The sequence below is a fragment of the Sardina pilchardus genome, chromosome 6 (assembly GCF_963854185.1).
Source record: "Sardina pilchardus chromosome 6, fSarPil1.1, whole genome shotgun sequence".
Taxonomy (NCBI): domain Eukaryota; kingdom Metazoa; phylum Chordata; class Actinopteri; order Clupeiformes; family Clupeidae; genus Sardina; species Sardina pilchardus.
The window spans coordinates 35,258,924-35,276,729 of record NC_084999.1 but is presented as its reverse complement, the minus strand read 5'-3'; the positions used below and the strand labels follow the sequence as shown (position 1 = coordinate 35,276,729).

Sequence of the window (17,806 nt, the reverse complement as noted above, 5' to 3'; positions counted from 1 at the left end):
CCTAAAAAGCAACTGTCCACGAATGTGGACGTTGCGCAACAGAGGAGTTAAATGGGCAAAAATTAGATTTTGTAACTAGGACTTTTTTTTTTTTTTTTTTTCAAATATGATTTTAATTGCTTTAAATTACAAAGAAACAAACATTTGGTAAACATATTTATAAATAATGACCTAATTACATGTGGTAATGCCAAGGTGGTATGGTAATATGGGGGTAGTAGAGGGGTGGGTGGGTAGTAGAGGGTGGGTATGAGAGTACTAGAGGGGTGGGTGGGTTAGCAGTGCGTTAGAGCATGCATGGCTTGTACGATCTTCACAGCCTGTAATAGGCTACCTGACCTGTGCATGTACAACTGTAATAGCACTTCTCATAGCTAGTCCTCGCCTGCCAATGACAGTCAATTGACAGAAACGATACCTTCCACAAACACACACAGGCCCTTTCCGAAACGGAGTCCCTACTCACTTCGACTTGGTTAGTGAGTGAACTTCCTTTTCAAGTCCACCCGTGGGTGCGGAGAACACTCGCATTGAAGGGGTAGGGGTTAAAACAGCGCTATATTTCGGATGCGCTTGAAGGGAAAAGGAAATTGACGTCATATTCGTTTTCATAGAAATTATGAAGGCAGTATATATTAAATCGCCAATAAAGATGTTCTGGACACCCCTGTGTATTAGGATATACATCCCTCTTCTCTCCTTTCATTACTATGAGTGAGGAGTTGCATTTTATGCTTTATTTAACATCATATTATAAGCAAGGGATAACGGCCGACGAGGTGACCGGTTCGATGGAAATAATGGCTAGGTGGAGGTCTAGAACTCCGGTGATGTGCAAAGCACGGAGACGGAGTTACCTCCGCCGTGCCATTATTTCCATCGAACCGGTCGACCTCGAAGGCCGTTATCCCGCTTATCTCCCGTTTGTATTTATCCCATGTATATTTATTAATTTCCTATTACAATGTAAACGTTTACGTCGCTAAAACTGTCTTGATTGTGGAACTACTTTCCGCCACACATCAACTTTCTACTTGCAGGACAAAACTGCCATTACTAGTTCTAAATGGATGGTTGCTACGGCCAAAAGCCAGTCGTTAGTTCTATCTCTCCCGTTGTCAAGCGGGCATACCCTAGGATTCTGATGAACGTTAACTTTGAAAGATCGCTAATTTTCTTAGCCTACTGCCACCCAAGTTAGCTCAGTCATATGCTACAATGTTACTATGTTCTGCACGTCTGTATTTCAGCTTGGATGCAACGTGACAGTTCATTTAAACTTTGCAACGAGTTTGGCGAATTAATATTCAAGTGTGATACGGGCAACACATTGGAACTACTTCGAAGGTAGCAGGTTATACGAAGTTAATGGCCACCCCATCAGCCAATCAGAGAAGATAATTCCATTGTTGTGGACCGTCTTTGGTTGAACTTGAGGCGCGAAAGCATTGTGATGTCATTATATTTTAACACATGAACGTTCGACCCATTGACTTACAATGGGGAAATTTTAGCACGTTTATGGCAAATATCTTAAAAAGTATAAAGTTGTCGAACATCAAAGTTACATACCGCACCTGTCGTTTGAGAGCCCTACGTAACGATGGTTGAACGAAGTTTGTACGTTACATGGTTAGAGCTGAATTGATAGCAGAAAAAGTGGTAGGAAGAATAATAATAAAAAGTCCAGCGATAACAGTACAGTGCATTCTCATCAGGCGCGTAGGAACCGGGGGTGTCGGGACACCCGCAATATTTGACCCCCTCCTGAAAAAAAAAAACGCTGCAAAGTTGATTTAGTTGTTGATTTCTTAGGCTCAATGATATCCTCCTGAGTTACGGCCCAAGAACTATAGCTATCAGTGCGCATCGGAGGTCTTTCACATTGTGTTTTAAGAATGTTTCCCGAAATGAAGCCCGTCTCAATAATGCAGCATATGGAGCACTTCTTCACCTTGAGTGCCTAAAGCTGCTGAAGGCTACTCTCGCAGTCCATATCTTTAATATACTGCCTTCTTTCATTCTTTTCTAAAAAGTGGATAGCCTAATGTGGGTGAATACAGTATAGTCTACGATAGCCTAAATAAGTTTTGGTCTTTGGTCTTAGCCTACAGACAGCTGTCGATTTTTGAATGTAGTCACTTGCGAAATCGGACGTGCACATAGCCTATCTGGTTACCTGGATTTAAAATAGCAAGTCCATACACTTTGTCCATCCTATATTATACATGCTTTTAAAATGAAATATGTAACAATTTGCCTCTTATTATAATCAAGAGTAGGCCTACACACTGTCACGACGCACAGGTTACAGACGGATGAGCAACCGCGTTGAAGGATCGGTAGCCTACTAATTAACACAAAGCTTCGTAAAGCACAAACACCCCCCCCCCCCCCAGTTCAGTGTCCATAAGTCCAAACAATAAGCATAAGAATCCGACAGTCTAAAACGACAACGAGATCTCCCAGACACAAAAATCAATGTTTATCTCACAGTTTGTTGAGTAGTCGTTCCAACACTGATGTGCAACGCAATCTCAATTTTCACGTTCGTTAGCTGTATTCCAATGAGAAAAATCCACAAGGAAGGGGTCATGGCAATGCAGCATACAGTAATCTCCTAACCACGTAACTTTGTTGAGTTCTCTGCATACAGGTAGCCTAACAATAGCCACCGCTCCCCGCGCCTCCATTTAAACTTAGGGAAAACCCATTCATTCGTGCCTGAAACGCGCGTCCATCTGTCAGCTGACATAAAATTTACTTAGATGGCATATGAAAAGTCAAGAAGAAGAAACATATTTTCATTTAAGCAACGTTTATGCAACCAACCTTTGCAAACGTGCTGCGGGGAAGCATTGGGGGAGTCAGTTTAGGTTGTCCTACAGACATAGCTGTGTGCGTTTTAGAAATGTGTTCTGAATATTTGCAGATGTTCAGTTCCAAAAATAGGTGATCAAAAAAAAAGACTGAAATACATATTTTCAAAGCGGCATCTTACAGAGGACCATTAAAACTTCAACAATAGTTTTTTTTTTTTTTTTTTAAGATTATTTTTTGGGCTTTTTATGCCTTTAATTGGATAGGACAGTAGAGAGAATGACAGGAAGTGAGTGGGAGAGAGAGCTGGGGTGGGATCCGGAAAGGACCACGGGGCGGGAATCGAACCCGGGTCGCCGGCGTGCGGTGCAGGTGCCCCAGCCAGTTGCGCCACGGCTGGAGCCTCAACAATAGGTTTTTATTTCTTGTGTGACTTACAGTCATGGTTGAAATTGTTGGCACCCATGCTAAAGTTGACTAAAAAGAGGAATATCAAATCATCTTTTGGAAATTGATTTTAATGGCTTAAGTAATAAAATTAGGAAAAATCCAACATTTAAGGACACCAATTTTCTTTGTGAAAGAATAATGTATCATAAATAAATAAATGTTCTTCCCAAAATACCGAGGTAAAAAATATTGGCACCCCTATGTAACCCTATGGGAATTTGACACATAGGGTTAACATAGGGGCAGGCAGTTTTTTATTTTTAAAGGCCACGTATTTCATGGATCCAGGATACTATGCATCCTGATAAAGTTCCCTTGGTCTTTAGAACTAAAATTGACCCACATCATCACACACCCTTCACCATACCTAGAGATAGGCATGGCGTTTTGTTCAGTTTTCTATTAGCCTGTTTGATGCTCATTGAACTCAATGCAAATCAAACAAGCTAATAGGCTAACTGAACAAAACACCATGCCTATCTCTCTTTATTCGATGAATAATGGTGTCCGAACTAGTATAACTTTTAACGTTGACCACAATTTTTTTTTTTTTTGCTATAGCCATCATTACAGTTGAGCGTGAACCACTGACAGTGAATGAAACGAAGCGTAGCCTACACAATACGCGTTCGGAGATATCATTCCAAAACTCCGGTAGTTTATTTACCTCTGCCAAGGAGGTATGTTTTCATCGGGGACTGGCGTTTGTCTGTTTGTTAGCAAGATAACTCAAAAAGTAATGGATGGATTTCGATGAAATTTTCAGCAAATGTCAGGCATGGAAGAAACGATTACATTTTGAGAGTGATCCGTAATTCCATCGGGATTCCGGAGCTGTTTATGTGTTTCGCTTAGTGGTGTAATGGCATGGTATGGCCACATGGTTGCAATCTGAATAGTTTAGGTTCAAATGTATGACAACCTAGGAAGAACAATACAGACGGAGGTCTGCGCTCTCTGAGAGCTTTTCTAGTTTAATATAAAATGTAGGTGTACATGCTAAAAGAGCGGGGACTAGGAATGGGCATTCGATTAATTTTCTTAGTCGATCATCGGGAGAATTAACGATCAACTATCGATTTAGCATTAATATTTTTATATTAAAATTAATTATTTATTACATTTAAAATTGCAATGCAAAACTACAACGTGTTTGTTGCATAGTGTAAGTCTTGAAGCAATGAAATCAATTTCACTGTGTGGCAACAACAATTTAACATTTTACCAGGCAGGGGCAATATTTGACGCCATACTCGGTTATCTGAGAGTTTCCGTTTTGATTGTGCTCAGTTTCAACCTAGCATCAAGTCGAATTTAGCATGGAGGACATCCGATGCTCAACGAGCTGAGAAAATGACCCAATGGACCTACAAGTTCATGCTGCCCTTATACATATATTGAAACCAGCATATCACATTCCGTCACGACATAGCCTATCACCAGACGGGTAGAATCTCACTAACAGCTCCTGCTTCTATTCTTCGTAGTGAGATGCTACCAGTCTGGTAAATAACGCTACAGGGTGCACCGGCACCGCTGTATTTATTCAAGTGGTACATAGTTTGAGTTAAGGCCGTGTTGCACTTCGCTTCGGACAAAGGCGTAGCATAACCATAACCATACACATTACTGTAGTGTTTGCAGTCACTTCCAAAACAAAATCCAAAATTGGTCCCACGCCACACTTCACCAAAATCAAAACGGAAACTCGCAGGTAACTTGTATGGCGTCAAATATTTCCCCTGGCTGGTAAAATGTTAAATTGTGGCCACGCAGTGAAATTAATGTCATTTTTTCAAGACTCACACTCAACCTACAATAGTCTAATCGATTACAAATGTATGTAATCAACGAAATTCTTAATGATCATTCCTCGATCGTCAATTAATTATGCCCATCCCTAGTGGGGACCGCCATCAATTCCGACATACCCCCATTCTGACATAGAGCATGCGCAGCAGGTGTCCACTCAAAAACAACAAACTGATTCACTGCTAAATCAACTCAATCATTCGTCATTCACACTCATCGTACAACAACACAACATAAACATACTAAACAATTACTAAACGTCTTATCAATCGCTAACCTATCTCAACCAAATATTCCCCCTCGGACACCTCCCCCCAATCAAAACACATCAGAACTCATTCTGTGACACAGGAGGGAGAGGGAGACAAAAAACTGTCTCTTTCTCTCTCGCGTGCGCACACGCCGGGAAACAGGAGACACAGGGGAACCAACGGGACAGTCAAACATTGTCTAGCTACTTTATAAACTGTCTCTGAGACAGTCCAACAAGGGCGCTACAACATTATTGTATTGCATTTGTATTGGTTTGAAAAAAATTGGTTGGTCTTAAACCAAGTTAAAAATAAAATATAAATATTGGGGTCGGCCCTTACTTGACAGGGTCGGTCGGGTTACGGCAAACAAAAATATTTTTAAGGATGGCCTAATGCAAAAACCTGCAAAACAAAAGGGTTAGTGACTTACCCGCCATATGCCCTTATACAGTTCTTCAGATATATGTTGATACAGGTACTGTATGTATGTAATTAAGTAAGTAAGTAAGTAATGTTTATTTGTATAGCGCATTTTAACATGCACAAAGTGCAACCCAAATCGCTTCACACACAAGATTGATACACAAGACGGTGCCGAAACGGAGCGGCGTAGTCTCCAGCGTACCCATGACAACAAGAAATAAGCAAACAATTTACAAAAAAAACCAAGATGACACAACACAAAAATTCCGGACGGAGTGGCATAATCGCCAACGTACCCGTGACACCAAGACATTCATGACAGACAAACAAACACAAATCAAATAAATAATAAAAGCATCTGACAATACCTGTGATTCTATTGCAGATAAAATAAATGCAAACTTTATCAATCTATCAATTTGGCCTGAATCATCCTGTTACGTCCTGTAACATTTAACACTGAGAAAATAAATCTGCCTTCCCTGAAACATAGTCTTCTGCAATTCATCACCTCATCATTTGAAATGGATTCTAAACTTAACTTTCAAAATAATCATCAAATCCTGAATAAGGCCATCCTTAAAAATATTTTTGTTTGCAGTAACAGCCCCCCCCCCCCCCCCCCCCAATTTAAGGTTTAAATTTCAAGGTAAAAAAAAAAGTACATTTTTGGTCACGGCGATTTTGTTGGTATGAATTTAAAAACATTTGCATGTTATATGAGTTTGATTCCAAAACGCTATATATCCATTTTTAAAAACATTAAAAGTCATGTTATTTAATTGTGTATTTCAGGTAATATCAATAAAAATGCAGTTGTTTTGCTTTGATTGAGTAAAGATAAATGAACTAAACATAAACCAATACAGTTCCACTGTAATTACTTGCAAAACATCATTTTAAAAAAATATTAATGAAAATTCATTAAAATGGTGGATATAGCGTTTTGGAACCAAACTCTTCAATATATATATATGTACATACACACACTTTATTGCCAAAAGTATTGGGTCACCGGCCTTGACCCCATATGAACTTCAGTCACATCCTATTCTTAATCCATAGGGTTTAATATGACGTTGGTCCAGTCTTTGCAGCTATAACAGCTTCAACTCTTCTAGGAAGGCTTTCCACAAGGTATATGCATGACTGTGTACCCGTGCACCAAGCAAGGTCCATACAGACATGGATGACAGAGTTTGGTGTGGAAGAACTTGACTGGCCTGCACCTGACCTCAACCCAATAGAACACTGTTGGGATGAATTAAAGGGGACTGAGAGCCAGTCTCCTCGTCCAACATCAGTGTGTGACTTCACAAATGCGTTTCTGAAAGAATGGTCAAAAATGCCCATAAACACTCCTAAACCTTGGAGAAGAGTCGAAGCTCTTATAGCTGCAAAAGGTGGACCAATGTCATATTAAGACCTATGGATTAAGAATAGGATGTGACTGAAGTTCATATGGGGGTCAAGGCAGGTGACCCAATACTTTTGGCAATAGGCTATAGTAATATTTCTGAACGTGACTTAACAAAAATCAGCATACTTTATAGAGGGTGCATTAACCGTATGTTATCTGCACACCTATGACTAGATCCAATTTGTTGTAACAACACACAAACACTTAAATTCTTGCTTTATAATGATCTTTACCTTTTGAATTATTCTTTGACTATATTGCCCTTCTCTGCTTTTATTTGTCACTATTTGCTTTGTGTCTAAAGCACATTGAATGACCTCCTAGTATAAAATGTGCTATTCAAATAAACTTGACTTGACTAAAATGTAGGCTATAGCTTTAAATATGCTGTAGCCTACTGTCAGAGAAGTAAACAAAAAATATATCATATGAAAATATATTATGAAAAAAATAATATGTTCATTTCAATGATTTTACTGGTAACTAGATTATACGGTTTACTTGCATCCACCGCTACGACGTGTCAATGCAACCTACAAATCAGAGACATTACGTTGCTTTCTTTTCTCCACCAGTAGCTAGTTCTTAACCACTTGAAGAATAGCTGTCCTTGCTAGCCTGTAGTAGAACAATCCCTTAACGGGTCACTTAAATGTTTCAATCCAAAAGAAACCACTTAATGCTGGCACTTCCTCAATTTTTTGAGTTTCTTCCACCAAAACCTTAAGGTCTCATTTAAGTCTGTTGACACGGTCACCGTTACACGAATGGGGAGAAGGGATGGGTCCGGGAAAATATCTGGGCATAACTTTGTGCCAAGTCATCTAAATGTTCAAGTGTTTAATGCGTTTTCAGGTGGATAATAGTGCCCGAATTAGTATAAGTTTTGACGTTAACCGCGAACATTTTCTTGGCTACAGCCGCAGCCATTAGGCTACAGTCAAGCGCGAACCACTGGCAGTGAATGAGACTGGAAGCATAGCCTGTAGCGAATGACAAACATAAACATATGACGCCACAGGTTTTTATTTGGAAGAAAGAATGCAGCCTAGGTTTGTATAGGCAATTTGTATTCACAATACTTAAGAAAATATAATATTATTGTATTGCATTTGTATTGGGTGTTTGAAGAATAATAGGCCTACAGCGCCCTCCACAATTATTGGCACCCCTGGTTAAGATGTGTTCTTTAGCTTCTGATAAATTCATTTTTTTTCCAAATAATATAGGACCACAATGAAAACAAGCGTAAAATGCAACCTTTAATACAAGTGCATTTATTTAGAAGGAAAAAAATCCCACATTAAGAAATAATTATTTTACATCAAATCATGTGTGCCACAATTATTGGCACCCCTGATGTAAATGCTTAGTACAACCCCCATTTGCTAATAAAACAGCACCTAATCTTGTTTTATAATGTTTCACAAGATTAGAGAAAACAGAAAGAGGGATCTTCGACCATTCCTCTTTGCACAAAATCTCCAAATCATCCAACGACCTGGGTTCTCTCCTCTGCACTCTCCTCTTCAACTCACCCCACAGGTTTTCAATGGGGTTGAGGTCTGGGAACTGAGATGGCCATGGTAGGAGCTTGATACGGTGTCTGGTGAACCATTTCTGTGTAGACTTGGCCATATTTTTAGGGTCATTATCTTGCTGAAAGACCCAGTGACGATCCATCTTCAGCTTTCGGGCAGAGGCCACCAGATTTTGATTTAAAATGTCCTGGTATTTCAAAGCAGTCATGATGCCATGCACCCTAACAAGGTCCCCAGGCCCTTTGGAAGAGAAACAGGCCCACAGCATCACCGATCCTCCCCCATACTTCACAGTGGGCATGAGGTGCTGTTCTGCATACTCATCTTTTTGTTACGCCAGACCCACTTAGAGTGTTTGTTGCCAAAAAGCTCTAACTTAGTCTCATCTGACCAAAGCACACGGTCCCAGTTGAAGGCCCAGTACCGCTCCAGACGTTTGTGCTTATGATTTTGAGTGAGAAAGGTTGTTTTCCGTGCATGCCTCCCAAACAACTTGTTGGCATGTAGATAGTGCCTGATGGTTGTTTTGGAGACTTTGTGACCCCAAGATGCAACCATTTGATGCAATGTTGCAATTCTGTAACAGTGAGTTTTGGAGATTTTTTTATTTCTCTTAACATCCTCCTCACTGTGCGTGGTGGCAAAATAAACTTGCGTCCTCTTCCAGGCTTGTTTACCACTGTTCCAGTTGTTTTAAACTTCTTAACGATTCCTCTGACCATAGATATGGGCAGGTGTGCGAGTGGCTATTTTCTTATAGCCATTGCCTTACTTGTGAAGGTCGACACACATCTGCCTTACTTGAACAGTGTGTTCCTTTGTCTTTCCCATGTTGAAGAGAAATGACCTCTGTGTCACGTCATATTGATAGCCCAGGGAAACAGGATGTTAAGAATTACTAATTAAATGCTCCCACATACTCTGATTGACTTTGTAAACTACTGTAGAAATGACAGAAATGACAGAAATACTTTGATTACATTTATTTCCTAGGAATTGTTAGGGGTGCCAATAATTGTGGAACAGGTGATTTTATGAAGAATAATTATTTCTTAATGTGGGATTTTTTTCCTTCTAAATAAATGCACTTGTAAAAAATAATAATTTATTAGAAGCTAAAGAACACATCTTAACCAGGGGTGCCAATAATTGTGGAGGGCGCTGTAATTAAAAACAAATCGGTCGGTCTTTACGCAATTTGCAACCGGCAAGTCGGTCGGACTAGAGGGGGAAAATAAATAAATATTTGGGTCGGCCCTATATTGACAGGGTCGGTCGGGTTACGGCAAACAAGAATATTTTTAAGGATGGCCTAATTCAGCAACAATCCTGCATCCATGTCGAGTCCCCTGGTAGTTGTTACCATGTTGTACCTCATAGTACTGTTTTACTTGATTTTAACCATTCTTTTGTTTCATTGCTGCACTCTCTCTCTCTCTTCCCTCTACCATGTGGAGTGTATTCCATACACTCATAAAAGCCCTTCTAGGGCCAAATCAGCATTAGTTATAAACATCATGATATTGGTGGAAACACTCGCTTTGCCACTTCTGAAAGAGTGCGGTCAGACTCAATTTATAACCCGGATATGGTTCTGAAACTAGCAACCTACAAGTTCTGTTTTCCTTACAAAAGAATGGTATCAGTTAAGTATAGTTCAATGTTTAATGATGTGCCTGTGTGTGTGCTTCATTCTCATAAATGACTATTATATCTAAATTATTATCTGAAACTATATCTTGCATAATCACCATGTACAATTCTGTCATAGTGTGCTTTAATTATCTATGCTTTAATGTAGGTAAAACCGATATCACCTGGATGATGCTGGATGCTGGGGCTGAGACGGATGTGGTGAATTCTGTGGGGAGGACAGCAGCACAAATGGCTGCTTTTGTTGGTATGAAAGTTTAATTAATCACTTGATCTTTAGGTAGATGTAAATAAAGCCTACCTTACACTGACAGACTTTGCAAAGATTTGGAAAGATTTTTGAAAGACTACAGTCTCAGACACTCTCACATCTAAAGACAATTCATCGAGTTTCTAGTCACAGTCTAGTCACAGGCCAGTCTCAGATTAGGACTTCGCAAAGACTGTGGACCATGCAGGGTCACTATTTACAAGACTGCTACTAGATTCCTTCAAATTATTTCCATCATGCAGTATGTATCAACGGGAATATACGATAGCCTACTCATATCAAAGTTTTTTTTTTCCGCATTTCTGCAGCATTGTTTCATGTGACAACCCTAACAGATATAGAGTTGTTCTGTCAAGTAGAATGGCCAACTAATAATTTATAAGAAATTAGATGACAAATAGTCATGTAGGCTACAACTGTCACCTGTTTTGCCCCTTCCTGTTTGGTGTTGGAGCGAGGTCACTATTGTTTTTTTTTTATTGTTCACGTCACTATTTGCATGAGCCACGAACCATATCAAGCCCATGTTTGATATTATCGTAACGGCAAAACTAGAGAAAGACTGACTCCGACAGACCTAAAACCGCTAAGTTTGGCAGCTTTGGAAATGTAGTCGCCAACTGTGAAAACAGACCAATATTTTACAATGTAAGCCAGCCTTAAGAGGACTTTCATCAGTTTAGGGCAGGGGTCAGCAATCTTTACTTTCTAAAAAGCCTTTTTTTTTTTTACAAGAAAGGCTCACAATCCCAGGGCCTTCATAAGGAACTGCACTGTTTGACTTACTGGACAGCATGCTAACTTTAAAACACTTCAGGGTCTGAGACCTTTCAGACACTCTGAGGCAGTTTGCTACCACTTTAGATTTTTAAATTTTTTGTATAACTGAAAACAATAACACCCATGCAAAAGTGACACATAAGGTTTTAATCTAGAAGTCCTAAGCAATAAGAAAATGAGAGTGAAGTGAATGCCGAAGGTGCGGCATTGTATTGTAATTAAAACACTCTGGTCAATGGTGAACTTTCTAATGCATGCAGTTTAAGAAGGCTTGTGCATGTTACATCTAGCCTACATAAAAAGTGTGTGTTACATTTAACCCCGCTCTCTGCTGCACTGTGAAATCGTAGGCTACAGCATTGCCGGGACATTCTAAAACTCTTAACATGAAAAAGCTTAACGTGAAAATTAAAATAACGTTCATAATGATTGGAATTTGGATTCAATATTTTGAGAGTTTTATGTGCTTATGAGAAGTAATAATAGAGAGAAATTTGGTGATCATTGGTCGTTGTTTTCCAACCTTATTCCACGTTAAGCCTTTTTGTAGGCAGCAATAGGCCTATGCTTATGTCAGATAACGTCCATAATTATTCGAGTTTGGGTCCGAGTTTGTGAGAGTTTTATGTGCTTATGAGAAGTAATATGAGAGAGAATTTTGGTGATCACTGATCGTTGTTTAGGTGCATTAAACCACGTTAAGCTTTTTCCTTTAATGGGGCAGAAAAGCTTAATGACATATAACGTCCATAATAATTAGAGTTTGGGTACGATATATTTATAGTTTAAAGTGATTATGATGACCAATATGATAGAGAAATTTGGTGGACATTGATCGTTGTTTAGATAGCCTACATTATTAAGCTTTTTTCTCGCCATAGGCGCCAATGAAGAAGACAACATAGCCTAAATGTGAGATATCTTCTATAATCGTTGGATTACGGTTTAGTTTTTCTCGTCATGAGAAATGGTGATGATTGATTGTTGTTTTCCGCACTTAAGCCACGTTAAGCTTTTTCATGTTAAGCGTTTTAGAATGTCCCGCATAGGGCATGACTTGACGTTTCATAGCGCTCAATCTAGCTCACGTTCAGTGGCGTAACAAGGCAGGTGCGGGCCCCGGTGCGGTAAAATTGTTCAGGCCCTTACGCGAAGTTGTGTAAATATTGTAGGCCTAGCCCAGGAAGTATTAGCTTTGATACATGCAATACACATTAACACTAGAAGCGCCGCGCCCCTCTGACCCACTTATACCTAGAAGCGCCGCGCCCCGGTCATTTGACCGCTTTGACGACCTACTAGAAGCGCCGTGCTGTTGTGAACTACTTAAAGCGCGGCGAGGCGGTCAAAAGACCGCTGAGTCCTTAGACTGGGAGGCTGTTACTTACACATAATGACAGCTAGATGGCGCTTCGTGCACGAATCAAATCGTTTGAATACATTTGTCAGACGTTGTTGTCAGAGCTCTGGTTGTTGTCTGTGGTTGTTTCATTATGACATAGGCCTACAGCACGTTTGAGTTATCTGTTCATTTATTTGTGTTGATTTGTGTTGTTTGAGGAAAAAACTCTGGAGGAGTTCTTGAACAAACCTTGAGCAAACTTGACTTTCAACTTTTTCATAGTATTTCATTTTTAATATTTCGTTTTTACATTTTGTATGCTAGCCTACTTAGAAATCTTGGCTATTTTAAAACGGAGGCATACGCGTTCTGTGATTAGGAGCCTGACCCGACGGGAGGGGAAGGATGAAAAATGTCGACCCAACACCGGTGTTGTTGGATCTCGAGATCCGTAACCCGCAGTTCGGGTTTGGGCAGATAATCTAAGCTCTAAAATTAATGGGTGGCTAGTTCTAATTCACTCCCCAAATACACTTCTATTCATTTAATAGGTAGCTATGTTCGCGCCGCCGAAAATGACCGGACCGAACAAAGAGCCTAACCTAGTCTGGTTTCAATTACACAGTAGCCAGGATTTCATGCCGCATTTTACAGGCTACCGCGGCTACTTTCTAAGACAATGTTCGTTCATTTAGGGAGAAGCATCTAGGGTCTAGCTACCTCGGAGGGAGGGAGATAGAGAGAGCAGAAATGCTGAGCAGGCATAGGCGCGAGAAGTAGCCTAGGCTAATTAAAAATGATGAGTGAAAAAGATATTCTCCGTTTTGTGAATGTGTAGGCTATGTTTCGATGTCTGCTGAAAAACAGCAGCAATAGTCTATTGTTTCTACAATTTAAGCTAACTTCTATGTGAATTCGTGATTATAGCTTGAGACACAGATTGACCTCATGAAGGGACAAAGCCGTAGTCCACTGGTTAGAGCTTCAGCCCTTACGCCCAAGAGTTGCTGGTTCGATCCCCGACCTGTGTAGGCTATGGCAGAAGTACTTTTGAGCAAGGCATCAATAAAGTATATTCTATTCTTTTCTATTCACACAACTAGGCCTACACGCACGCTGGCGAATTCGAACATTCTAAAACGCGCATATACGATGAAACATGATTGCGCATTCTTCCACGAGTTGCATGTAAACAACAAACAGCCAGCCTACAGCCATGCAGTGGGGGTGGGGAGGCATTTGCCAATGCCACAGTGATGTCTGTAGCCTAAGATCATGTCCACACGTAGCAAAACGACCCCCACCCCCCTCCATGAACTGGTTAGACGTGTATGGGGGAGGGGGAATGATCGGTTTCAAATAGGCTATGTTTGCAATGTGTGTTATGTAGCCTATAGACCCCGAAGCCATTTGCTTTGAGAATAACGGCTGGCTGAAGTTTTCATGGCTGATGATGGCTTAAGTTGCCACTTCATGTCTACAGAACATGCAACTGAGTCCTGTGTAGCCTATCGTAGCAACGAGCACAATACTGATATGGTGTAGGCTATCCAGTGGGAATCGTTTATAGGCTCGCGTTTATTTTTCGCGTGTGTCTCTGATATAATTATTTTTAGATGCAAAAAGTCTAACTGGCTTAGCCAAAGTTTGTCACTTCAATGAATTCAGTTAATGACCTATAATATTACGTCCCTGCCAGGATGTGATCACGGGTCTTCAGCGTCGCAGTCAGGGAAGTTACCGCTGAGCCACTTGCCGTTCTACTCACCTTTCGAGTTGCGACGCAAATTAGTGAGTCCAGCAAACAAGTAATGTCTCAGTTTTGCTCTCAGCAAAATCTGGAGTATAAAAGAGGGCCGTGCTGGTGTTGCTCTTTACATCCACCAACGACAATGAGCGTGGTTGTGTGGCGATGACGTATTTTGACAGTTCAGTCATTTGTGCGAAGTCGTACTCAGAAATGAAAGCCTACCTGTAAAGTTTGATTTCGTAGCCTACTTGTAATTTTTGAATTCGTTTTTTTCCCCATCCGTATTCTGATGGATAAAATACACACAATATATTTTATGCACGACTGGACTCATTTGAGAACTCACAAATATTTATTTTATGCACGACTAGCCTACAAATACGAACCTGCATCAAATCTATGACACGAATATATTGACAGCTGTCTCACTCCATACAAACACAAGATAAGATATACAACTATGAATGTACGTAGGCATACGCGCCCTACGTACATAAATAGGCTACGACGGACGAATTTCAGCTGAAAATATGTTTTACACATGTAGGCCTGCCTAATAGAACGTCGCAACATTTTCAAAACAAACTCGCATTTTACCACTGTAAATCGCCTCCATAGACTATGCCATGTAAATGAAAAATAGTTATTAAAATAAATCACATATAATACATATTGCACATATATAAACTATATGTTTTATGGTAAAATATTATTCTCATGCCCGACTGTCAGGAAACCCTTGCGACATCTGCTGTGAGAAAAGAGAATAGCAGCCTGGACAAACATGGCCGAACGCGAGACAACATAGTGTTGTCACATAATGAGCGCAAAATAGCTCTAAACTAGCTTGTACCGGTGTGCTTTCGATCATGTAAAAATTCTGGGTGACAAAACACGCGTATTTAGGAAAAGTCGTGAACGTAGGGTCCTGGAATTTAATCGAGTGAAAAGATTTATTTTTTTTTGTAATCGCTGCGGTCAAATGACCGCAGCCCAGCAGTTCTAGGTATATCTAGGTCAAACCCACACGGCGCTTCTAGGCATACGCGTCAGCGGTCAAATGACCGGCGCTTGGCGCTTCTAGTGTTAAGGGTGACTATGCAAAGGACCTGAGTCACCGAAGTAGTTTAGTAGTTACAGATACAATTTCAAATAAAAACCACACGACTACATGATCCATTCAGAAAACATAAAAAAAAATGTTTTATTAATAGTCTGCAGGCCAGTGTAATCTAATATTAGCCTACTGCATTAACATCAACTCGCATGGAATTATGGGAACACCCAATGCGCTGAAACTTCTTCAACCCTCTGCTGAAACTGTAAGCGTAGATTGCTTGCTTATAAACTCGCACTGCGCAGAAACGAAACTTAATTTAGCCTAACTTATTCAACCGTGCAGAAACCAAATAAAATCATTAATATGCATACAATCCCCAATATGCATGAATTAGGCCGTGAGACCTTTGGTTGTGCAAAATCGTCAACGATGTTCCAAATATTTAATGCTCTGGCTCTCGTATTTTCAATGGACAGGATAGCTAACCCACTGAGCCTCTAGTTCCCCATGCTGCTCCTCAGGTAAGTCTTAATAAGTTTGAGTTTGGAAAAAGATCGCTCAGCTGTTGTCACAGTCACATGCAATGTCAGAAACATGAGAGCAATTAGCTACACACTCCCCCGAATGTGGATGTTACACTGTCGTAAATAATCTACCACCAGCATTTTGGCAAGTTGAAAAATAGATGTTAGTAGTAGTTTGGCCACCCTTCCCCTTGCTCTTTACGCTCCTGCCGCTTCTTGCAGCCGCTCGATGACTGAACGATGACTGAAATATGCAGCCGCACTATCCATTCAAAAAATCGCAACAAATTGCTAGCCTACTGTAGCTACCCAGATATCCTTGCTGTATCTCAGTAGAAAGAAAGATAAGCTGGCGAAACAGTATGACGACAAGGAAAGATGGTAAATTTGATTTAGACGTTTTTATTTGATAGTTTGATTCTTAATGGTGAAGTTCTAAAGGGGGAAAAAAAAGGCAGGGCGGGGGTAGCGACGGGCCCTGGGAGGTCACGGGCCCTGGTGCGACTGCACCTGCTGCACCTACTATAGTTACGCCACTGCTCACGTTCAGAATGATACATTCGAAATGTTGCGTGGGAATGAGCATATGCTGTTGTGTGGTCCTGTCTTAAACGAGGGCCTTTTTACCCGTGTTGCCTTTTTAGCGTCTGGCTTAAGGCCTAGATGAAAATTGGTGCGTTATAATAAATGTGAATCGCTGCCTTAGGCTTTCACTAGGCTATATCTTTTCACCCTGAGCAGTGGCATAGACTTTGTGTTGAAGCATTTACTTTTGTACCACTTCATTCATTTTTTCCGAAACGGAGTCCTTACTCACTTCGACTCGGTTAGCGAGTGAACTTCTTTTTCAAGTCACACTCGTGGGTGCGGAGAACACTCGCATTGAAGGGTTAGGGGTTAAAACCGCGCTACATTTCGGATGCGCTTGAAGGGAGAAGAAAATTGAGGTCATATTTGTTTTCATAGAAATTATGAAGGCAATATATATTAAATCGCCAATTAAGATGTTCTGGACACCCCTGTGCATTGTGATATACCGTAAAACTTCAAACAATAGCCGAGTCCCAAATAGACGCATGTCTCTTTTAAACGCCCGGTGTGGCTACAGATTTGGGGTAAAGGCCGGTCTCCAACAGAAGCCTGGTCTGTTTTTTTAGTTTCGGGTTGTATTTATTCTTCTTATACCCGTCAGATCGCCAGCATGGTGCAGATTGCGCACACTACATTTATAATTGCATGACTGCGGAGGTGAAAGCCAGAGTTCCAAATGCTTAACTTTTTTCGACATTGGCCTATGCCCTGCATTACTTAATTAATGCCATTTTTTTAAATTTGCGCACTAGACAACATATTTTATCACGAACTTTCTTTGTTTAGTTTCACTTTCTCTCGTTTCTCCGCGTTTCTCCGCATTTCTCTCAATACCATGGCGGAAAAGAAAAAGACTTGATTTAAATGACATTTAAGCTGACAGTTGTCAAATTTGCCTAACAAAATTCGGGAGAAGCAGCGGCAAGATATTTCTCGGTTGATCCAAAGAGGGTGTGTAAAGGCTGAGCTGTAACGTCTGTCTCCAAAGAGGGAGAGCCCTGCGCATCGGGAGCTGCGCAAGGAAAGCAGGCAAGTGGAGGAGAGCGACGAGGAGGAATTCGCAACTCAACTTGTAATAGGCCTAGCCTAGTTGAGGATCACGGTGATAGCGATTA

General features: G+C 40.6%; 1 protein-coding gene across 1 annotated transcript in view; it reads left to right on the top strand.

The window, feature by feature from the left end:
* ankmy2a (ankyrin repeat and MYND domain containing 2a) overlaps positions 1-17,806 on the top strand; it is a 77,313-nt gene that overhangs the window by 29,400 nt on the left and 30,107 nt on the right. Inside the window, exon 4 of the mRNA XM_062539678.1 lies at positions 10,522-10,620. Coding sequence (XP_062395662.1) covers positions 10,522-10,620 — 99 coding nt within the window. The remainder of the gene's footprint in view (positions 1-10,521; positions 10,621-17,806) is intronic.